This window comes from Mesoplodon mirus, assembly GCF_964341445.2.
Source record: "Mesoplodon mirus genome assembly, chromosome: 5".
Lineage (NCBI taxonomy): Eukaryota > Metazoa > Chordata > Mammalia > Artiodactyla > Ziphiidae > Mesoplodon > Mesoplodon mirus.
This window is the reverse complement of record NC_138980.1, coordinates 1,166,590-1,188,236: the sequence shown is the minus strand read 5'-3', so window position 1 is coordinate 1,188,236 and position 21,647 is coordinate 1,166,590. Positions and strand designations below refer to the sequence as shown.

The window sequence follows — 21,647 nt, the reverse complement described above, 5'->3', positions numbered from 1 at the left end:
GGTTTCCTGGAAGGGAGCAAGGACGCGGCTGTGCCCAGTGTGGGCTGGGTGCCTGGACTACCCTGCAGTCAGAGTCGCATGTTACAAAACAGCCCCAGTTGGGGAGTGGGAAACAGGTGAGTGGCTATGTATGGATCAGCAGGGAGTCAGGGCCAGGAACCTGGGAGGAGCCCATGACCTGTGGCCAGGTGAGAGATGACTGGGGCAGGGTGGGGCTTGGAAGGTAGCACTGGGGGTGGATTTGAGAATGAGTGGGACTTGGTGATATTTGGGAAGTGGTGGCAGTGGGTGGTTCAAGTAGGAGCCTGACACCAGACCCAGGACAAGAGGAGGTCTGGAGGGCCAGCTGGGACCTGCTGAGGATGTGGGGCCTTGGGGGACACTAGGATCGCATGACAGCTGGAGCAAGCCTACGTGGACAATGGGTTCTGCCAGAACAAGGCTAGGCATAGAAGGGACAAAAGGACTGGGAGGATGTGGCTGGGCTGTCCCCAAGCGGCTGCTCTCTCCTGCCCAGGCTCCATCTGGCCCCGGTTCCCCTTTAAAAAAAAATTTTATTTGTTTTATTTATTTATTTTTGGCTGCATTGGATCTTCGTTGTTGTGTGGGGGCTTTCTCTAGTTGCGGCGAGTGGGGATGTGCGGGCTTCTTATTGTGGTGGCTTGTCTTGTTGCAGAGCACGGGCTCTAGAGCGCAGGCTCAGTAGTTGTGGTGCGCGGGCTTAGTTGCTTCGCGGCACGTGGGATCTTCCCGGACCAGTGATTGATCCCGTGTCCTCCGCATTGGCGGGCGGATTCTTAACACTGGGGAAGCCCTGGCCCTGGTTTCCTCTTGCTCAGCCTGACCAGGCTCCCCAGCTCTCTCAGGCCATGGTCACGCCCCCTTCCCCAACCCCCTCCCCTGAGAAGGGGCGGGGAGAGCGGGCCACTCTTCCTCTCCTGGGCCAACCTCTGAGCGGCCGACAAGGGTGATAAGAGCCTCACAGCTTGCCCTCCCACAGGCCAGCCTGGCCCGACCACCGGCACCATGAAGGACGAAGTGGCTCTTCTGGCCACCGTCACCCTACTGGGAGTCCTGCTGCAAGGTGGGCTGGCTTCTGCTCTGGCAGTGGGTGGGCCTCAGACCCCTGCGGTCTGCCTTCTGCCCTCCAGGCACTGGGGAGGTGCTGGGGGTCCAGGCCCAGGTGAGGGACAGCCCAGACTCCTGGTATGAAAGCTCTTCTGGCCCCCACCAGAGGGCTGAGGGGCTTGCACTTTCCCCAAGCGGGGAGGGGGGAGCCCTGGAAGGGTGTCTGCAGGGCAAACTGTGAAACCCTGGGCAGGGACCAAGGCTGAGAGGTACCCAACCTAGGGGATGGGCAGCGAAATGGAAAAAGGCCCCCGAGGAACAACTGAGGTAGGAGGCATGTGGGCTGCCTGGCTTGGGGTTGGAGGGTGGCCCCTCAGCCAGCATAAAGAACCCTGGAGGAGGGCAGGGGCTTTCAGGGAGCAGGTGGGGCATCCAGCTATGTTGGGCTCTAGGACCTGAGCAAGGGGGCAGGGTGCCAGGATGAATGGGTGTTCTGATGGTGAGTACAGAAGCGGGACAGCCATGGGCTTGATGCAGCCCTACTCCAGCTGGTCCCTGCCCTCCCCAGCGGTCCCCTCTCTGGGGTGTCCCAGTGGGAGGGCCCCATCCCCTGGCCCTGCCTTCAAAGTCACCCTCTCTATGCTGGAACCATGTGGAGCTAGACAGGGTTGAAACCTGCTTTTTGGCCCCCAAAGGTGCCTGCTTGGTGCCCTTCTCAGACCAGCCCTAGAGACACATTCCTGGGATAGATATTCTGGCTTTGGGGGGACACCATTGCCTCACACTGTGTGGGCTAGGACAAGACACAGCCTGGCGCAGGGGCCCTGCAGTGGCTGAGCAGACCGGCTGACTTGATCTCCCGCCATACCAGCAAGCTTGGCCCTCAGCCCTTTCTCATGTACCCTGTGCTGGCAAGGCCACCCTTGGTATCCACAGTGCACTCAGGTTGGGATATGTCTGCAGAGGGCCTGGCACCAAGGGCACCAGGGCCATGGGACTTGCAGGAAGATAGCTGGAGACACCCAGTACTGGGACTGTTTGTGTGGTGGGCACCTGGCCTCAGGCGAAGAGAAGGGCTCCTGGGCACTCAGACCCTCAAGGGCCAGCCCACCCTCTGTACCCACCCATGTTGGAAGGGAGAAGGGCAGAGCCCTGGTGGCTTGGGGTTGGACGAGAGGAGTCCCAGACGTTACCGCCCGGGGGCAGAGGAGAGGGTGTCTGTCAGATTGAGGCGGAGCCTGAACAGAGAAACTGAGGCAGGAACCCACACCACAGTGTGGAGGCACAGCGACCCAGGCTTGGTCGGGAGGCCCCTCCTGGTGAGCTCTGTGGGTGGCGGAGCAGGGACGGTTGGCCACAGGGTGTGTGCTCCTCTGAACCTGGAAGGATGCTGCCAACTCTGCCCTCAGGTGGCACTCCCATTCCAGGGACCTGGGCCAAAGTCCAGGCCTAGAGGGTGGGAGGTGGACATTTGTCTGTGTTTTGCAAGTGAAATGATTCAGGAGCAAAGTCCTTCTGCGGGCAGGTGTCCTGTGACGTGTCATCCCCTTCCCCTACACTCACTGGGCTGGACAGGGCCTCTTAGAGCCCCAGGCCGGCACCCTGCCCTCCCCACTGAGTGTCGTGGACACAGGGCAAGCTCGAAGAGCAGGGGCCGGCGGTCCCCTTGGTCGGGCTTTTAAAGGGGAGTCGTGCCGAGCAGGGGGTGGAGCTGGGAAAAGAAAAGATGCGCGGCCAGCCTGGAGGCGGGGCCGGGAGTGTGGGTGCCAGATCTGACTCCGGCAACACCTCCTCCCCCAGCCTACTTCTCGCTGCAGGTGATCTCGGCGCGCAGGGCCTTCCGCGTGTCTCCGCCGCTCACCACCGGCCCGCCGGAGTTCGAGCGCATCTACCGAGCCCAGTGAGGCGCGGTGGGAGGGCGCGGGGCAGGGAGCTAGGCAGCCCCGGGCGGTCAGGCTCGGAGGCCCCAGGCCGGCGCCCTCATGCCGCTCCTCCCCCACCGCAGAGTGAACTGCAGCGAGTATTTCCCGCTGTTCCTCGCCACGCTCTGGGTCGCCGGCATCTTCTTTCACGAAGGTCTGAGAGCGGGGCAGGGGCGCACGCACTAGAGCCCCGGGGGCCCCCGCGTCAGCGGGCTCACCCCACCCCGTCCTCCCCTTTCCCAGGTGCGGCAGCGCTGTGTGGCCTGGTATACCTGTTCGCGCGCCTCCGCTACTTTCAGGGCTACGCGAGATCTGCGCAGCAAAGGTGAGAACCGGGGCGGGGTTTCCGGGAGGCCCACCGGGGCGGGGAAAGGTGGCTTGGCTTGTGGGCAGGGTCTTGACGGCAGAGGCGGCAAGCGGATGGCGGGCGGGACCAGGAGACTGGTTGGAGGCGGTTCCCTTTTGGGGGCAGGTGGGCGGGCCCTGGTGGAGGCGGGCCGTAGGGTTGGGGTGGGGCCATTGCCCCCGCCCCGCCCCCGCTGAGCACTGCCCGCAGGCTGGTCCCGCTGTACGTGAGCGCGCGCGCGCTCTGGCTTCTCGTTGTGCTGGCGGCGCTTGGCCTACTCGCCCACTTCCTCCCGGCCGTGCTGCGCGCCGCGCTCCTCGGCCAGTTCCAGAAACTGCTGCAGAAGGCCTGAGACGGAGGACGCCGGGTGGGCGGAGCTGGAGTTCAGACGGACCCTCCTGGAGGACGGGGGAGGGTGCTCGCCCCCATCCCAGTCTCTCAATAAAGCGTGATCTCGAGTGCACTCTCTGGGTTGGAGTGGGTCGCGCACTGCGGGTTGTAGAGCTTGGAGGGGCCTAGCTTCAGGCCGCAGCAGTCTGTCGGGCTGCGGAAGGAAAGAGGCCTCTCCCGGGCAGGGGCTCGATCGGGCCCTGGGTCCGGTCCTCTCCCGCCCTGCTCCCAGACGCTGCTAGTCACACATCCTTTCCCGCCGGGGCTCACCCCACGGCTCCTCCTCCCTGCGGTCGGCGCTTTCCTCGCCTGTCCCCCTCCTATGAGGCCTGCCTCTCCACTGACCCTCGGCCGCCCTATTCCTCATACCCTGGACTTCACAGCCGACACGAGGGACTTTTTTGGGGTCGGTACTCGGTTACCGGCATCTAGAACAGTCGTGTTCAGGGCAACCTGTTGCGGCCCGCGGAGGACGACGACGATGAACGTAATCAATGTAGTTTTAAGAGGCGCGCTCCAGTAAACGGCCTAGTGTCTCGGGGGACCAGATCCGGGGAAGGCCTGCTGGCCAGGAAGAGTCCCTAAAAAGGTGACTTTTAGCTGAGCAGGCAGAGGAGAGAAGCTTTCAAAGTAGGGCAAAAACAAAGGCCCTGAGATGGATGGGAGACCCTAAGATGAGTCACAGACTGCGGACAGGAGCAGGGCCTTGGAGACGGTGGAAAAGGCGGGGCTGAGACCAACGAAGGAATGGGACGAGGAGGTGGGGGGATGCCTTTGGTGAGAGGCGGCTGCAGGTACTTGGGGAGGGATGACGGGCGCTAGGGGGCGCGCTCCGAGGAGGGTTATCACGGAAGTGGGGGCGGTTTGGGGGCGTGGACCCAGAGTCCGCACTAGCTCCATCAGCGAGTTACCGACCCGGCGGCCGGGACCCTCCCAGAGAATGCGCGCGAGGTCCTGCGGGACTGCGTGGAGGGCGGGGGCGCCGGGTGGTATCGCTGGGCGGCTAGGCGCCCGGCTGTGAGCTCGGAGCCCTCACCTGTGAGGCACACACTTCATTAACCCTTTATTACAAGGAGCGCTCTTATAGAAGTATATGTGGACTTAACGTGAAAAGAATCAAATGTATCCAAGAATAAAAAACACAGCACATAAAATAGTATACGCATTCCAGTGTTCGCGCGGAGACGGCGGGCGCCAGGAAAAGGCTCTTCTGTAAAGGCCTGGCTCAAGGGGGCCCGGGTGCGAACGGTTCCGGGCGGCGCGGACCGGCCTCAGGCACAGTGTGGGGGCCTCCTGCCTCTTCCCCGCGGCCGGCGGGCGGGGCAGCACCAGTTCCTGGGGCCTCCGGGCCAGCGGCCACCCCAGGCCAGTGGAGTGGGGCGCCAGGCAGAACCCCTCAGACTGGGGTGGCCGCGCCTGGCCCTCCGGGGGCAGCGGCGACGACATCCCGGGTCTCGTGGGCTTCAGGGCCAGCCAAAACGCACCCTCAGAAGCCCTTGGCTTAGTCAGCCTTTTTCAGGAAGATCTGGAAGAGCCGGGCTCAGCGTCAGCTGGGGTCTCAGAGAGCAGCCCTGGTCTAGCTATTTGGTAGAGCTCCCCGTTCCCTGCACCCAGCCCTGCCCTGTATCACCTCACTCAGGATGACCCACACCGGCGAGTCTGTCTGGATGGAGAGGCGCAGTGCTTCCAGGGGGCCAAAGGCTGGGTCCACTTCTCCCTGTGCCACACCCTTGTAGAAAGAGCCTGGGGGAGGGCAGCGATGAGAGGTGGCCCCAAGACTCCTGCCTGTCCCCCCGCCTCCACCTGACTGCCCCTCACTCACCGATCTGGAGGTAGCCATCAGAGCTCCGAGGGTACTGGAGAGTGGCTGAACGGCCCTCCTGCAGGGCCTCCTTGTCTGACTGGGGGTTCTGGGGACCAGATCAAGGGGCTGAAGCCAGTGGCTGTGGAGGGGGCAGGGGCCTCAGCGCACACCCACCTGCTACTACACTCACATCAAAGGGCAGCACCTCCACGGATGTGTTGAAGAGCTTGTCCTCTGGGTGCTCAATGTTCCCACTTCGGAAGAAGAACCTGTGGCCAGACAGGCCTGTGAGCTGCTGCGGGGTTTGGGCACTGCCCAGGCACACTACCCAGCAGAGAAGGGCCAGGCCTGGACCAGGAGTGCAGTAGGTGGGCCCTGAGGTACTGCGTGAGGCTAGGCACCACCCGGGGCCGCCGTTGGACTGCGCGAGGCAACCAGGGCCTTACTTGTAAGGACAATGGTGATGGGCAATGTCACTGAGCTCCTGTGGGCACTGCTGGACTTAGTCTTTACAAAGTGGCTACTGTTCTGAGCCCTACTTTTCAGATAAGAAAACTTCATAAGGTTAAGGAATTTGCGGGGGTCACAGAGGGAAATCTGCAGGTCCAGACATTTGTGGTGAGGCCTCTACTCTGGCGGCCACCCTGCCCCTCCCCCAAGGTGGACCTGTGGGCGCTGGCACTGACCGCTCCAGTCGCAGTGGCTGGAAGAAGCGGAAGCGGATGAAGTCCCCCGCAGCGGGCGTGAAGGCCCAGAAGAAGCCCTCGCGCAGGTAGGCCTTCTCCAGGGTGAAGCGTTGGTATGTCTTGAGGCTCGTGCTCACTTCCGCTGGCGGGTTCACATGCTCCTTCCGCACTGCCTGCTTCCCAAAGTCCTTGTCCTGCAGTGGAGGAGGGACAACGGTGCTAGGGTGGGCCCTGGACCTGCCGTGCTACCTGCTTGTCCAACCTCAGCCCAGGCTCTGCTATACTCAACTAGGCTTGAGTGTGGCACTGCCCACCTTCAGTTTCTGGATCTTGCCCGCCAGTGAGGAGTGCGTGCCCACGTGCTGGAAGAGGGATGGCTTGAAGCGGATCCGCAGGTTGGCCTTCTGCCGGTCACAGTGCTTCTGTGGAGGGAGAGTGACACACGCTAGGGCTCAGCTCAACTCTACCCCTGAAGACAGAAACTCCTCCAGCCGGCAGCGCGGTCTCCTCCTGTCAGGTGCATGGTCACCGACACCGTCCCTACTGGAGGCTGCTTGCTCCACCGCCCCCTCCCGCCTCTGCGCAGGCTCTGCTCACCGCATCCTTCTCAGGATTGCAGACCTTCACCCACAGAATATGGTCCAGGAGCCAGTCGATGGGCTTGTCCCGGTAGAACATGAGGATGAACTCCACAATGACGCTCAAGTCCAGTGACTTGAACATCTTCCCTGGGGGTGGGATTGGAGGGAGAGGGGTGCTGAGTAGGCAGCTCTGCCCTGCCCTACTTCCTCTTAGTCCCTGTGGGGGACACTGGGAAGGGTCCCACAGCAAAACCTCTGGCTGGCTGCAGGCAGGTGCAGGTAACAAGAGGGCAGATGGGATGGTGAGCCCAAACATCCCGATGCAGAGGGCAGGCAGGAACAGGCCAGGTGGGGCCGCAGTGGGCACTCCAGGCAAAGGCTCAGAGCACGACACTGCATGGTACTCGGGCTCGGAACAGGGCGTGGGGCTGAGAGATGATGACAGAGGCAGAAGTGGGCTGGATGGAGATATTTTGGTCAGGTCAGTGGGGCAGGGAGGGGGGTGGCACACCAATGAAGCCCAGCTGGGAGAACTCCAGGATCATCCAGTCCTCCGAGGGCTGCTGGAGTGCGAAGTTCTTCATGGTGCTCAGGTAGTTGGGCTTGGCTATGATGTCATCCTCCAGCTGCACAGTGATGGGTAGGTAGAAGGGGGCCGGGACTCAGGATGGGCACAGGGGCAGGGCAGGGCTTGCCACCCGGGCCCATCCAGGGTCCAGGGGGAAAAGGGACAGAGCAGGGTCTCAGTGCTCACCTGCACGTAGTAAATGCCTTTGGACTGTGCATACATCATGAGGAAGCAGTAATCAAGGTTCTGTTTGGTCCTCCACCTGTGGGCCGGGGGCAGGGGCCTCAAGAGCTCAGACCCCCTCCACCTCCAATGTGGCTACCACAGAGGCCACTGAGTGGGTAGGAGACCCCCCCCCATGCAGGAGTCCTCCAATGGGACAATGGAGGTACTGCAGGGAAGTGCCCAGGACTCATACACCCACAGACTAGGTTCTTAGCACAGGTGGGCAGGTTGCTGGGGGCACAGGGAAGTGGGTAGTGCTAGTACCTGACTCTCTCCTTGGGGTCCCCAAAGGACTCTCGGAGGCGGGAGAAGTCAGGGTAGAAGTGGGGAGAAGGGGAGATGATCTCTAGGAGCCCAGAATGGATCTCTGTAGGGAACCTGGGGGACAAGAAGGCCCAGTGAGTGTGCACCCTCCAGGGACTGGAGCAGGGACAGCGCTGAGCTAGCTAGACCCTGTCCTTTTCTTAAGGCCCACGAGGCAGACATCCCCTGACACCACACCCATCCTACTGAGGCACTGAGGCTCCAGAGGGGTTGGGTCACCTCTACATGCCCACCCCCTTTCAGCCAAGAGGAGAAGCACCCTTTCCCACAGAGGGATGGCACATCTTGCTGGGGGGGTGGTGCACAGCCGGCACCTGTCTGCCCAACACCCCGCGAAGGGTTCTCCCTCCACCAGCCTTGTCGGGCTGTCAGTACTCACAAGGCCTTGATATTCTCCGTCACCAGCGAGGTATACTGTGGGTCAGTCTGTGGGGAGACCAAGTGCCCTCCATGAGCCAGGCTGCCAGCCCAAATGGCCTGGAAGAAAGGGCTGAGGGAAGGACACAGCCTTCTCTCCCACGTGGAAGGAGTGAGCCCACCATCCTGAAGGCTAAGTAAGGCTGGGCCTGGGGGCCACAGGTGCCTCAGAAAAAGCCCTTTTAGATACCTCGGTCCAAGGGGTGGGACAGACTATAACTGGCATCTCCACGAGGGGGCGCTAAAATGTCTTTCCTTTTAACTTTATCTTGTTAAGTTTGTGAGTGAAACTGACGATTGAACTTCTGAGAGTTTTTTTCCTCCAAAATGTTGCTGTTTTCATTCTCCTTGTTATTTTGTGCCGTGTGTCTTCCTCTGAATGTCCCCTCGACCCGTGCCCTAGCCCACTTGCCTCAGCGATCAGCACCACGATGACCGAGTCCTCTTTCTCCTGTGGGCTGAGCTCTGAGATGAGCGAGTGCAGCGTGTCAGTCAGGTACGAGTGCACCTCGCGCCGCACGCTGGGGATGCCCATCACCACTGACACTGCAGGGACGCGGAGGGTTGGTACTGGGCACTGCGTGGGGGTCGTCCCACCACCCGCCACTCGCCCCTCCCGGGCCCCGCCCCTACCTCCGGTGCGGCCCTGGCCCACGCGCACGGCGGGCTGCAGGCTGCTTTCCTTGGCTAGCAGGTGTGGCAGGTGGTGGAAGACAGTGGGTAGGTGCAGCACGTGCTTGTGCGAGACGTTCCACGGCTTCAGGCGTGGATCCTCTGGGTGGGTCGGGAAGGGACAGGTCAGACAACGCGGTCCGCCATCGGCCTCGCATCCCCTGCCACTGCCCGCTCCTGCGCTCACCGGTTAGGCGGCCCCAGGTGCGATTGCTGTCTCCATCTCGCAGCGCTTGTCTCTCCGACACGGCCCTCTTGATCTCGTCCAGCACCAGGTTGAGCTCCTTGGAGCGCTTGAGGCTCTCCTGCTCAGCTGCATGCAACCGGTCACGCAGCGCCAGAAACTCCCGCTGGTACACGTCCACCACATCGCCTGTGGGTGGTGCACAGGCTGTCACCAGGGGGCAGCCTAGAGCTGAGGTACTGCTGCTTGAGTGTTAGCCTACACATCTGTTCATATGTCTGCCAAATGTGAGCCACATGGGGTTACATAAGGGTCACTGAAGTCACAGTGACACTCACACTTGGGGAAGAAAAGCCTCCACTGGGGGAGTTAGCCCTCTCCAGTGCTCTCCCTTTATTTTCTGCATTGAGGAGACATCTGAAGTGGAAGGGCTGCAGGACCACTTCCAGCCCCAGGCGAGACAAACCTAAGCTGAGGCTGAAAAGGCTCAGACTGAATCCTCTCCATCCCCTCCCCTCTCCTCCCAAAGCCCCCTCTTGCTTCTCCTTGCAGCATCTCCTCCTTCCAGGAAGTAGGGCACCCAAGGTCCCACCCAGGGCACAAGGACCCAGACCTTCCTCAAGGAGCTCTTAGCATTGAGGCCAACCTTCCCCTGTTCCTTCTTTCAGCCTCTGCACTTTGCTTCCCATCCCCGTTCACAGAGATCACAGGCAGCCCCATCCCCAAGGCCCCATGGGGACAGAAAACCTCCCTGGACTCTCCCCCGTATCCTGCAAGTAGTACTGAGCCCCAGGCACCCATTTGTCACTGTTCTCATGGTTGTCTTTCTACACTTAGGCACCAGCTCTGGATTTGCAATCTCACACAGTCCGGCAGGGGTGGGTGGGTGGGGACTGTTGCAGTTACAGCCCCCAATGCTCAGAGGAGCAAATGAAGTTGCGAAACTAGTCAGGGGTCCGTCAGCAAGTCAGCAGCAGAAAGGGGACAAGAGCTCTAGGTGCCCTGAGGCCTGCTTCTCTGGGGATCTGTCCTAGGCCTAGACCATGCCACCCCAGGGGGGCCTGTGTTAGAACCTCCAACTGGGCCCCATGTGCAGGCACGAGGGGTGCACATGGGCCAGAAGCAGCACAGAGGTACGGCTGCCTGACAGTGGAGAGGGATCTCCAGGGTGCCAAGTACCTGGCTCCACTGGTCCGGCAGGGCTCAGCGAGCAGGAATGAGATAAACAACACCAACAGCATCGTCATCTGCTGCTGAAGCAGCCAGGTCCTGCCAGGCTGTGCCCTCTCAAGGCCTCTTCTAATCCGGCTTTTGCCCTCTTTATTTGCCATCACACACACCTCCTTTTCCTTTTCTGATGTCTATGCTTTCACACACGCTGTCTCTTCTGACTGGAATCCCCTTTTCTCTTCTGGGCCTGATGAAAACCCATGTAGCCTTCACGGCCCAGTTGCCTTCCAGATCTCCCCTCTCACCCTCAGGCAGCTCTTATGTTCCAAGATCCCTTGCGGGGGGTGGTCACAGCCCCTAGAATGCCCTGGGATGGTGTCACCTCCCCACAATCGGGTATACCAAAGGTCATGACCAAGGCAAAGTTCGGGCATCTCAGGACACCCCCTTTCTGCAGCTGGGGCAGAGGCTGAAGTGCTAAGTCCTGGGGAAGAGGGAGGGGTAGCCTCCACGCAGGACGGAGAGGCTGTGGGGGGAGGGGCGGGGGAGCCAAGCAGATCCTTGATGAGGCACTCCAGAGTCAGCAGCTTGCCCCATCTCCCTTCCCACACCCTGCCCAAGGGGCCAAAGGCCAGGCCACTTCAAGCTTCTGTGCTCAGGGACAGCCCTGCTGGGGGAGGGAGTCAGGAGTCAGGTTACCAGATCTTTGAGGCTCTGCTCTGGGTTCTGAGGCCAGGTTACCCTGGAAACCTGACCCCTTGAACAGGGAGCTGGCCACCCCCAGCACTCACCTGCGCAGCTGCCAGTAGGGAGGGAGGACTGGAGGTGCTGAGGCCCAGCAGGAGGGAGTTCAGAGCTGCCTACACAGGCAGGTGGCCTCCCTCCTGCCTGGGTCCCTACCCACCCACCTATTGTCCCTGATGCCCTCCTCAATGCCACCCCAGTGCTGTGGAGCTGCTGAGTCTTGCGGGGGCAGCCCTTGTGCTACTGGCTACGCCCAAGGCAGCTCCCTGCGGTGGGGCCCTCTGTGAAGTGGAGGGAGGGTAAGGAGACCTCATCCCCCTCTGACTGCTGTTGCTGCCCCTGTCCCCCCCCACCCCCCTGCAAACCCGTGGCCTTCTCTGATCTTTAAGTGGGCTGAGCTCCGTCCAACCTTAGCCTGCCCCAGGGGGACAGGCCAGTGGCAGCGGTGGGCCCTGCTGACCTGAATCGTCCTGACCACCAAGGCCTGGGCACAGCCTGCTCCCTACCCTGGCCTCCCTTCCTAGGAGCCTTCTGCTGCCCGAGTCCTGGGGGCAGCTGCGGTCACACTACTGGAGGCTTTCCCGCCCCTTCCTCCACCAGAAGGCAGAGTAATCAGGATACCAGCAGCCCATGGACCACAGTCTTCCCTTTGGTTCCCTCTTTGTTAAAGAAACAGATTCAAGAGCCAGGCTGGGGCACAGACCTTGTGCTCTGTACTTAGGGAAGGAGAAACAGGCCCAGAGGGGCACAGGCAGGTTCCAGGCCCAGCAAAGGTCTGCTGTTAACCTGCGGCGAGGGGACTTCCCTTGCGGTCCAGTGGCTAAGACTCTGAGCTCCCACTGGAGGGGGCCCAGGTTCAATCCCTGGTCAGGGAACTAGATCCCATATGCCGCAGCTAAGACTTCGCATGTCTCAACTAAAAGATCCTGCATGTGGCAAGGAAGATCACACATGCGGCAGCGAAGATCCCACGTGCGGCAACTAAGACCTGGAGCAGCCAAATAAATAAATAAATGTTTTTTTAAAAAAGTCCTGCAGTAGGGCAGGGGCATGGACAGGGTGCAGGTGTTCACCTCCCCTCCAGGACTTGCACCCGCCCACCCAGTGGTCAAGACAGGCATCCATCATTGCTGAAATCCAAGAGAGGGGACAGCCTAGACACTGGGGAGGGCTGCGTGGCTGAGGCCACCCCCCTGGAGGGTCTGCTGTCTTCCCTGGGGACCTTCAGCAGGTGCTTGGCTGAGGGCTACCGTTCGAGCATTAGTGGAGCTGCTGCACAAATCTGGTCAAGGCTGGATGTGAAAGTGGGCCTGAAACCCCGTATCTAGGGTCCGTCTTGCCAAGGCCTGTGTGTCCTTCCTGGCCCTTGGCTTCCAGGATGCCACCTGTTCCTGCTTTCCCTTCCTCTCTGGCTTCCTGCCCACCTCTTCCCTTCCCTACAGATATGGCTTCCTCTGCCTTTCCTCTAAGCATCGGTGCCTGGGCCAGCCCTCTCCTGAGCCTCCTACTCACTGCAAGCTGGAAGCCAGGGTCCAGTCTGGCCTCAGACTTAGTCTGGTTTCCCCATGGGCTTAATACAGTCGTCTGAATGTAAGAATGAGAAAGGTTCATATAAGAGCCCAGACCCAGTCTTCTCTTCAAGCTTCCAAAGACCAGACCCTACTGGGACTCCCAGAACAGTAACAGCCCTCGACGGGGAAGGCACAGGTGACCATCTTGTTCCATGTCACACAGACTTCTGGACTGCCACACCCAAGGGACAAGGACCCCTGCATCTGAGCCCCGCATTTCTTTGCGTAGGGGTGTTCTCCTGCTCCCCAGGCCCTCCTCGATGCCCCGCTTAGGGAGAGTAGGCCCTAAATGGAGCCATGGGTATCCCCCTCACTCCTGGACACTGTGGCCAGCCAGACTCACAGAGAAGGTGTCCTGGTGGGAGGCTGGTGCTGCAGTTCCTGACACCTGGCTGATGGCCGGTGGCTGCCATAGGAGGCACACAGGAACTGCGGCCTAGCCCAGGACAGGGTGCAAGGGGTCATCGCTCCACTCACAGCTGAACAAATGTGCCCCAGCCCGTCGGATATGGCCCCACCTTGGCCTCCATGCCAGGCTGCTTACATGGTCACTCTCTCAAGGGTCCAAAATGCCCTTCCCCAGGTGACACACCCCACCTACGGAGAACTCTGCCCCAGCCATGCCCTCCATGTACCAAGTCCTAGGGGGTCTCCCCTCAGGCCCTCTGGAGCCCCTAGGGCAGCCCAGGCCTTCATCCAAACAGGGCTGGGCTGAGCTGGGCGGGCAGGAGCCAGGAGCCAGGAGGGGACACTGGGACTTGGAGGGTCAGAGAGGCTCCAGCTTCTCCCGCAGCCTCTGTTGGGGAACAGGGAAGCAGGAGGTGGGAGGGAGGCGGAGGGTCAGCTGGCCTCAGCCTGATCCCGCTTAGGCCTCCTGCAGGAAAGCCAGACGGCAGGAAGGAAGCAGCTTTTCCCGGTGCCTCCTGTGCTAACGGCTGGGTGGACAAGGGCCTGAGAGCGCCTCCTCAGCCTTCAACCCTCAGCCAAGGCCCCACTCAGCCCCAGGCATCCCAACCAACTCCAGCCGGTGCTGGGGCCTGCCCCCCCGTCCTAAGTGTGCTGGCCACATGCAGAGGGCCATGACGGTGGACTGGCCAGCTGAACCCAACTTCAGGTGAGACCACACAAAATAAGTTAACCGGTAGCCAGGGCGGGGTGGGGTGCTCATGAGGCCCCCCATGCATCCCCCCAGGCCAGCAGCCACAGGAAGGCTTCCGCAGCACCCACATCCCTGTGGAGGAGTCCTGGGGCCAGATGTCCTGGAGGAGGGCTGTGGAGGCCCCAGGGAGCCGCCCCCACAGTGCGCTGGGGTGGAGAGGTGGTGTGAAGTGATGGTACTGCCTGGATGTCCGGCTGCCTCCTCACTCGTGTCTCAGGATCGGTGTACCCAGGTGCCTGGAGCGGTACCTTGGGGACCCTCCGGCACGGCCACCTCTGTGACCTTGTGTCTCTGTCCCTCTCTGAGAACTCTGAGGTCTCCAGCTCACCAGAGGGAGCGACCCGCCCCAACACGGGCAGAACTGTACTCACGGAGGCCGGTCCTGAGCGCGCACGGGGCACCCGACTCCCGCTCACCGGCGCGGCCCAGCCCAGGCCAGAGGAGAATTTCGTTATTCCAGCAGCAAACAAGTGGGAGCAAGGATGGGAGGGGCGTCCTCTCGCACCGCCCGGGCGGGGAAGGGGCGCCCGCGTCGGCTTCCGGCCGCCTTCCACAGCAGCTGTCCGGACCCCGCTCCGGCCGCCGGCGCCCAGGTGTGGGAGGGGGCGCGGGGCGGAGGACGGCGGGGGAGGGGCTCACCTTTCTGGCCGCTGAGCGCCGCGTACCAGGAGAGCGAGAGGAAGGCGCACAGGCAGAAGAGCAGCAGCGTCAGGAAGGCGCCATTGCGGAGCCTCATCTCCTCAGGTGCGCGGTGGGCGCCGGCGGGGCCGAGGCCGCATGGCCCGGGGGGGCCGGGGCCGGGGCGCGGGAACCTGGAGGCTGCAGGGGCCCCGGCCCCGGGGCGGGGAGGGGCTGGGAGCCCGGGGCCGGGCAGGGATGCGGGCGGGCCTGCCGGGCTGGGGACTGGGCCGGGCACCGCGCTAACGGCTCCTCTGGGGCGCGGGGAGTGGACCGCCTAGGCTCGGCGCTTGGGCCGGGCCAGGCTGGGCTAGGCTGGGCGGCGAGAGCCGCGGCCCGGCCTGGATCCCGGGCCGCCGCGGAGTCGGCTGCGAAGGGCGGGGCGGCCGGGATTTAAAGGGGCCGCATCATCCGCTGCCGCCACCAGCACCACGAGGGGGCGGGGTGGGGGACCAACGCCCGGGATCCCGCCCTCCTGGCTCCGGACAGCGGCCCCCGCGTGGGCTCATGCGTCCCGGACTTCACGGCCCTGGGCACCGGCCTCAGGTAGGTCAAAGCTGGGGCCTTCGCGAGTTCGCGCCTTCTGTGGTGGAGGCCGTGTGAGGGGGTCCCCCAACCCCTTCTCAGTAACATTTTCGTTGTGAACTCTCGAAACCCAGATCTGGTCCTCAATCGCATTAACTTGAGGCCCCTCAGGTCCCTCCCCCAGGTCTGAGAAGTCTAGGCAAATAAAGGTGAGACGGGCTGGGACCTGGGACCGGGGACCGGGAACCCTTTGCTGCGGTGCTGGCTCCTGGACAAACATCTCCTCCAGCAACAAAATACAAAGAACCTACGAGGGACTAAAAAGTACTGTGTGCATGGGCAGTTGGGGCAAATTATGACCCGCAAGACAGAAAAAGACCAAAAACCTGACTGCCACTTCTGAGGAGCCGGGAGCAAAAACAGGGTACCGCACATGCCCCCTGTGCACCACCAAAGGGGTGGGCAGACCACCTAAGCCACCCCTCCTGCCCAACCCCCGGACACACCCCTAACCTCACCCCATGTAAGGAACCAGCGAGCCCCACCCGGGAGCGAGCAAGGGAACCTGTTACTTGTTTTCGCTGCCCCCCTGCTGCAGCAGGGGCCCCAGTAAAGCCTTGCCCAAATTTCTTGTCTGGCCTCTTCCATTGATTAAGGAAGGCCAAGAACCCTGACCAGTAACAGATTTCTGGCACCCAACATGGGACCTCTCCCTCTTCCCGGGAGAGGATCTGGGCACCTCTGGGACCACTGAAAGCAGCTTCCCCGTGGGTGACAAGAGATCGCCTGAACCTCACCTCGTCACCGCATTTGGTAAGTCTGCCTTTCGGGCCCCTGGGGGCCTCAGTACCTCATTCGTGCAATGCGTTCCCCCTCCCGTTTGCCCCTTTCCCTCTGCTGAAATCTCTCCTTTCTCTGTCCTTTCCCACTCCTCTGTCTTATCCTTTGGAGAGAGTGGACATTGGGCAGCTACAGTATCACTCCTCTCAGCACGTGAGACCACGCTCCCTCTGGCCGGCAATGGGTGACAAGCAGAGGTGGGAGAGGCTCGCCTCACACCGTGCAGACCTTGGTCCAGTGGGCTCTCCCTGATGGGAGATTTATGACAGTGATAGAATTCAAACCTCATGTGTTGTGGCTGGAAGTTCTATTGTCCCAGTATTCTCACCTTTATTTTCTTGCTGTCACTTTCTTTTTTTAGTCTTTCTCGCCTCCCTTCACCTCTCCCTTGATCCTTACACCTGCACTCCCATCCCCTTTATCCTGAAAAGTTCTTGTTTGTGTCAAGTTTTTGTCGGTGGTACATGCCGAGTAAAAGGATCTTTGTCTTACGTAGTTTTGTCTGTCCAACCGCTCCTGCAAGTCTCTGCTGAAATTGTGGGCCCTGTGGAGCACTTAAGCGTTGAAATACAAACACAGCTCACATTGCCTGAGACTCCAGCCTTGGGTTACTTGGTGGGATTTTAAAAAGAATAAAAAAGAGAGGAGCTTGCATTTCTCTCCTCTGCCTTTGCAATGTAACTATTCTGCCTGGGCTCTCAGGAACTATCTGATCCATCTGTAGTCCCCCGGACTGAGGAAAAAAAAGAGACCTTTTTAAATTCAAGTGGGAAAACTATGAGATCTCTGGTTCTGTTTCTCTTTATGTAAACATTAACTTGTAAATGAGCTGTATTTAATTGGCTTAAAGGAAACTGAGCACGTATATACATTCTCAGAAATATAAAACTCGCCAGAATACATTCCACATTCATGTGATCTGGGAAATATTCAATATTAAATTAATATCTGGTATTAGAGCTAGTTTAAGGTTGTGGGCTTAATTAATACAGACCTGTCTTTAGAGTCATCAACATTAAGAATAATATAATATTTTCATTGTTCCTAGGGTTACTGGAAGCCAATAAATGCATATTGTTTCTGTTATAAAATCTGTCAACAGGGAAAATAACCTGATATGATTACATTTTTTAGTAAATGTTACTGAGGTAAGAGCTTTTTGGTAAACTCTATAGGAATAATTATGTTTTGGAAATATCCATCTAAAATAGTCTCTCCACACTTTGGTAACTTGAAGCAATATTAAGTTAAATGATAGGAATTCATTGAGTATCCAGGCCATTTCAAATAAGGTGAAACATTGGCACATTAATTGCTAAACAGATCTAAACTTACGACTTTACAACTTTTGTCTTCTTATGAGGGGGAAACGAAAGATGTTTGGCTTTATTAAACACATGTCTTGTACCACATACCACACTGAGCAAAAAAATAGTGCTTTGGGAAGTTGCATGTTTCTAGAGGTTATGGGATATTCCAACCAGGGAATGCTAACGTAAAGACAGTTCATAGTTGTTTAAGGAAAGTAGGATGTGCGTTTTCAGTAAAAGAAGGTATGAGGAGTGGAAATATATTTTGTTAAAAGAAAAGGGTGATTCTGTCCTAGAGCTTGTTATTTCTGAATGGGAAAAGAATAAGGGACAAAATAATATGACTACAGGAAGTTGCAAAAGGTTTGTGGAAAAGGAACATTGGGAAAAGAGTTTTGTGTATGGTCAGGATTTTCTAGGGTTGGATTAAATTTGACTAGGTAAATGGATTTTATTAAGAGTAGGCTGATACAGGACTGGATTTAGTTTCTCTCTCTCATAAGAGAAGAGTTTTCCTGGAATGCTACCTTTGATCAAAGATTGTGTGAGTTTCAGTGCCTTTAAGTGGTCTGTATTTACTTTTTAAAAAATATACATTTATTTATTTATTTATTTATGGCTGCGTTGGATCTTCATTGCTACACACGGGTTATCTCTAGTTGTGGTGAGTGGGGGGCTACTCTTGGTTGCTGTGTGCAGGCTTCTCATTGCGGTGGCTTCTCTTGTTGTGGAGCACGGGCTCTAGGTGCCTGGGCTCAGTAGTTGTGGCGCATGGGCTTAGTTGCTCCGCGGCATGTGGGATCTTCCCAGACCAGGGCTCGAACCCATGTCCCCTGCATTGGCAGGAGGATTCTCAACCACTGCGCCACCAATGGTGAAATAAGTCCCTGTATTTACTTTTGAAATCCTTTTTTCACCTTAGCTCAAGGAATAAGTATTGTTTCACAACTACCTATGATCCTATCTGACCAGGCGTTTTAAAGCTTTTTGAGGGAATTCCTTGATTGTCCAGTGGTTAGGGCTCCATGGGGCACGGGTTCAATCCCTGGTTGGGGAAGTAAGATCCCACAAGCTGTGCAGCATAGCCAAAAAAAACTTTTTGAAATTTTTGACAGACTTCCCAAATATCAAATTCTAATGAAAGTTCTTTTGACCTCCAGCTAACTTTGGGGTGCTTCAAAGGGCCCTGGGAGCATCCCAAAGACAGATCCTAAACTAACTGGGTTCATTTGGTATGTTAAATTACACGGGAAACACTGTCTAGACTTACTGTTGCCTGTGTCAGATGGAGTCATCAGGCTCTTCCCAATTTTATCATAGCTGCCAAGCAGATAGGGGAGAGGGTTTTGGGTTCTTCTGCTGTCTGGTCTCTCACCTTTCTCTATGTCCAAAAATCCCCTATGGGAATACTCCCACCTCTAGACCCTGAGGTCCTGACCCCTGTGGCTTTTCCCACTGCGCCCAACTTCAATTCCTCCAGGAGTTCCTTTTTTGCACCTCTAGGACCCCCTTCACTTCAGGCCTTGGCAGCCCATACACTGCTACAGACAGCCTTTTGGACTGGCTGCTGCCGAGAAGCCCTCACTATAAACTTTGTAGACGCTCAATCTTGAGAAATACACCCTCGCATAAGGAAACTTATTATAAGGCATAAGCTTTACATATAACAGATCCCCTCAAGGAGAGTCCTGGCAGCGCACTGATACAAATGTCCTGCCCACCGCCCCCTACCCCTTGTGCAAGGGACTGGGTTGACCAGAAACATCGGGTTAGGCAATGGGAGAATAGAGGATGCTCAAAATCCCATTAGGTAAGAAGGGAATTTGGAGGACACTCTGACCCCCTTCCGACAAACGCCTCCTGGTAAGTGTCTCTGGGATGCTGGACTTCATTTCTAGGAATGCTTTCTCAGTTGCAGGTTACTCATCATGGGTGGATCCTCTAAGCCAGGAGCCCTGTTGGGAATATAATTCCCCAGAGGGAACAGAAGCCAGGAACCACATCATCCAATGTGTATTAGAAGGGATGAGAAAGTGTATCAAAAAGCCCGTTAACTATGAAAAGGTTAAAGGAGCGACCCAAGAAGAAAAAGAAAATCCAGTCCTCTTTCGGGGATAGCTTGTGAAGGTTTTTAGAAAATTTACTGACACTGATCCCTCCACTCCTGTGTGTCAATCCCTGCTGGGACAACATTTTATCAGCCAGTCTGCCACTGATATTATGCCCGCAAACCCCTATGCCCCAACTCCTAGAGCTGGCCTTTGGGGTATTTAATAATCGAGATCAAGCTGAGGAGGAAGAGAGAACCAATGTGAAAACAGGCAGGCTAGTGCTCATGGTACACTGATGGCCGTTGCTGTCAGCCATGCCTTGCAACCTCAGGACAACCCAAGGGAGCCAAGGAAGTCTAACCATTCATCTGGAGGTAAAACTAGCAAGGGGGAATGCCTCAAATGCAAGTCAACTGGCCACTGGGCCCACAGATACCAGAAAGAGTCCCCTGGTCCATGCCCAGTCTGCAAACGAACAGGTCATAGGAAGTGGGACCTTCCCTTTTCCCAAGGGGGTGGGGGACTCCCGCTCCTGAGGTGGCCATGCTACGTGACTGAGGCAGCCCGGGGATTCTGGCGGTTCCCCCCACGTGAGATGTCCATCTCCATCAAGGAGCCCTGGGTGGTCTTTGATGTGGCAGGTAAGAAAATCCATCTTTTAATTGATAGAGGAGCCACTTACTCTCTCCTGATCTCTCACGCTGGGGCTCTCTTCTCTGAAAGCTGTACAGTGACCGGTGTCGATGGAAAGCCTTATACCCATTACTTCACTGGGCCTCTCACTTGCCAATCTGAATAGTGTTTGATCTCACATGGCTTTTTAGTTGTGCCCGAGTGTCCTACCCCACTACTGGGGAGAGACCTTCTGGGCTCCCTTGGAGCCATGTTATACTTAGGAGACCCCGAGCAGCCCCTTTTCTTGACTCTGGCTAAGACAAATCAGCTGGAAGAACAACAGCTTATTCCCAGCCATATTCTACACACAGTAAACCCTGCAGTTTGGGACAAAGGAATCCCTGGGAAGGCTATAAATGCCAAACCTGTAAAAATTAGCCTTAAGCCAGAAGTCGCTTATCCTAACAAGAGACATTACCCCATAAAGTTGGAAGCAAAAAAGGGTTTGCAACCCCTCATAGATAAATTCTTAAACCATGGCCTCTTAGTGCCCCGTTAGTCTCCATGCAATGCCCCTATTCTGCCAGTTGTTAAGTTAATTGAGGAATAATGAATGGTTCAGGGCCTTAGAGCAGTAAATGATGCAGTGGTCCCTATACATCCCCTGTGGCCAATCCTTATATTAATCCAGGTTCTGGGGGATGCAAAATGGTTTACTGTGCCTGACCTCAAGGATGTCTTTTTTTTCATCCCAGTTCATTCCTCATCACAGTATCTGTTTGCCTTCAAGTGGACTAACCCCCACTTGGGCCAAATGCAACAATATACTTGGACAGTGTTGCCTCGGGGTTTCGGGACAGCCCACACTTGCTCTCCCAGGCCCTAAGAGAAGAACGAAGGGAGCTGTTCTAAAGGACTAAAGGAGCTGTTCTACAGTATGTGGATCATATATTAATACGTAGCCCTACCATGGGGGCCTCAGGTCGGAATACTGTTGAAGTCCTTAATTTCCTTGGGGCCCAGGGCTGCAGGGTCTCCCACAAAAAGGCACAAATCTCAAAGCAACAATTTAAATATCTGGGATATATTATAAACCCTGGAAGTAGACAGTTATCTCCAGATAGAAAACAAACTATATTATGCCAGAGTGGCCCAAAGACAAAGAAACATCTTCGTACACTCTTAGGCATGGCAGGATTTTGCAGAATTTGGATTCCAGGATTTGGGATAATGGCTAAGCCTCTATGTGAAGCCACTGAAGGCCCAGATACAGAACCATTACTTTGGACTGGGGAACGAGAAAAGTCTTTTAATAATACCAAACAGGGCCTCACCAGAGCTCTTGCTCTGGGTCTCCATTATTTATTTATTTAACTTTTCATGTTATATTGGAGTCTAGTTGTTTAACAACGTTGTGTTAGTCTCAGGTGTACAGCAAAGTGATTCAGTTATACATATACATGTATCTGTCCTTTTCAAGTTCTTTCCCATTTAGGTTGTTACATAATATTGAGCAGAGTTCCCTGTGCTGTACAGTATGTCCTTGTTGGTTATCCATTTTAAATATAGCAGTGTGTACATGTCAATCCCAGACTTCCTAACTATCCCTTCCTGCCACCCTCCCCCCAACCATAAGTTTGTTCTCTAAGTCTGTGAGTCTGTTTCTGTTTTATAAATAAGTTCATTTGTATCATTTTTTTAAGATTCTGCATATAAGCAATATCATATGATATATATATTTTATTTATTTTATTTTTATTTTTGGCTGCATTGGGTCTTTGTTGCTGTGCACGGGCC

General features: G+C 57.1%; 2 protein-coding genes and 1 long non-coding RNA gene across 4 annotated transcripts in view; 2 read left to right on the top strand and 1 right to left on the bottom strand.

Annotated features, from left to right (window-relative positions):
* Positions 1-420: 420 nt before the first annotated feature.
* LTC4S (leukotriene C4 synthase) lies at positions 421-3,783 on the top strand. The gene is made up of 5 exons (XM_082623358.1): positions 421-1,084; positions 2,869-2,968; positions 3,074-3,144; positions 3,234-3,315; positions 3,547-3,783. Exons 1-5 carry the CDS (start codon positions 1,027-1,029, stop codon positions 3,686-3,688), a joined length of 453 nt encoding a protein of 150 aa, XP_082479484.1. The 5' UTR covers positions 421-1,026; the 3' UTR covers positions 3,689-3,783.
* A 980-nt stretch (positions 3,784-4,763) lies between these two features.
* MGAT4B (alpha-1,3-mannosyl-glycoprotein 4-beta-N-acetylglucosaminyltransferase B) lies at positions 4,764-14,895 on the bottom strand. 2 transcript variants are annotated; one of them, XM_082622992.1, is made up of 15 exons: positions 14,471-14,895; positions 9,191-9,376; positions 8,965-9,105; positions 8,744-8,796; positions 8,294-8,340; positions 7,855-7,968; positions 7,552-7,627; positions 7,309-7,423; positions 6,814-6,944; positions 6,531-6,638; positions 6,217-6,410; positions 5,721-5,799; positions 5,549-5,636; positions 5,357-5,469; positions 4,764-5,251 (listed from the first exon to the last, which is right to left on the bottom strand). In XM_082622992.1, exons 1-15 carry the CDS (start codon positions 14,565-14,567, stop codon positions 5,228-5,230), a joined length of 1,566 nt encoding a protein of 521 aa, XP_082479118.1. In that variant the 5' UTR covers positions 14,568-14,895; the 3' UTR covers positions 4,764-5,227. The 2 variants fall into 2 exon arrangements, with proteins under 2 accessions (XP_082479118.1, XP_082479117.1); XM_082622991.1 differs by having other exon boundaries at positions 8,744-8,877; positions 14,471-14,894.
* The window catches only part of LOC309805158, a 20,070-nt gene continuing 12,909 nt past the window's right edge, over positions 14,487-21,647 (top strand). Inside the window, exons 1-2 of the long non-coding RNA XR_014294230.1 lie at positions 14,487-14,575; positions 15,761-15,847. This is a non-coding gene — a long non-coding RNA (uncharacterized lncRNA). The remainder of the gene's footprint in view (positions 14,576-15,760; positions 15,848-21,647) is intronic.

What these genes read in the sequence shown, in the direction of transcription:
- LTC4S (XM_082623358.1), top strand. Translation starts at nt 1,027, where the DNA reads ATGAAGGACGAAGTGGCTCTTCTGGCCACCGTCACCCTACTGGGAGTC. An exon ending in GAGCGCATCTACCGAGCCCA is followed by an intron (nt 2,969 to 3,073) that starts GTGAGGCGCGGT and finishes CCCCCACCGCAG; the next exon opens with AGTGAACTGCAGCGAGTATT. An exon ending in GCGAGATCTGCGCAGCAAAG is followed by an intron (nt 3,316 to 3,546) that starts GTGAGAACCGGG and finishes CACTGCCCGCAG; the next exon opens with GCTGGTCCCGCTGTACGTGA.
- MGAT4B (XM_082622991.1), bottom strand. Translation starts at nt 14,567, where the DNA reads ATGAGGCTCCGCAATGGCGCCTTCCTGACGCTGCTGCTCTTCTGCCTG. An exon ending in AAGGCATTTACTACGTGCAG is followed by an intron (nt 7,424 to 7,551) that starts GTGAGCACTGAG and finishes ATCACTGTGCAG; the next exon opens with CTGGAGGATGACATCATAGC. An exon ending in CTCCCAGCTGGGCTTCATTG is followed by an intron (nt 6,945 to 7,308) that starts GTGTGCCACCCC and finishes TCCCACCCCCAG; the next exon opens with GGAAGATGTTCAAGTCACTG.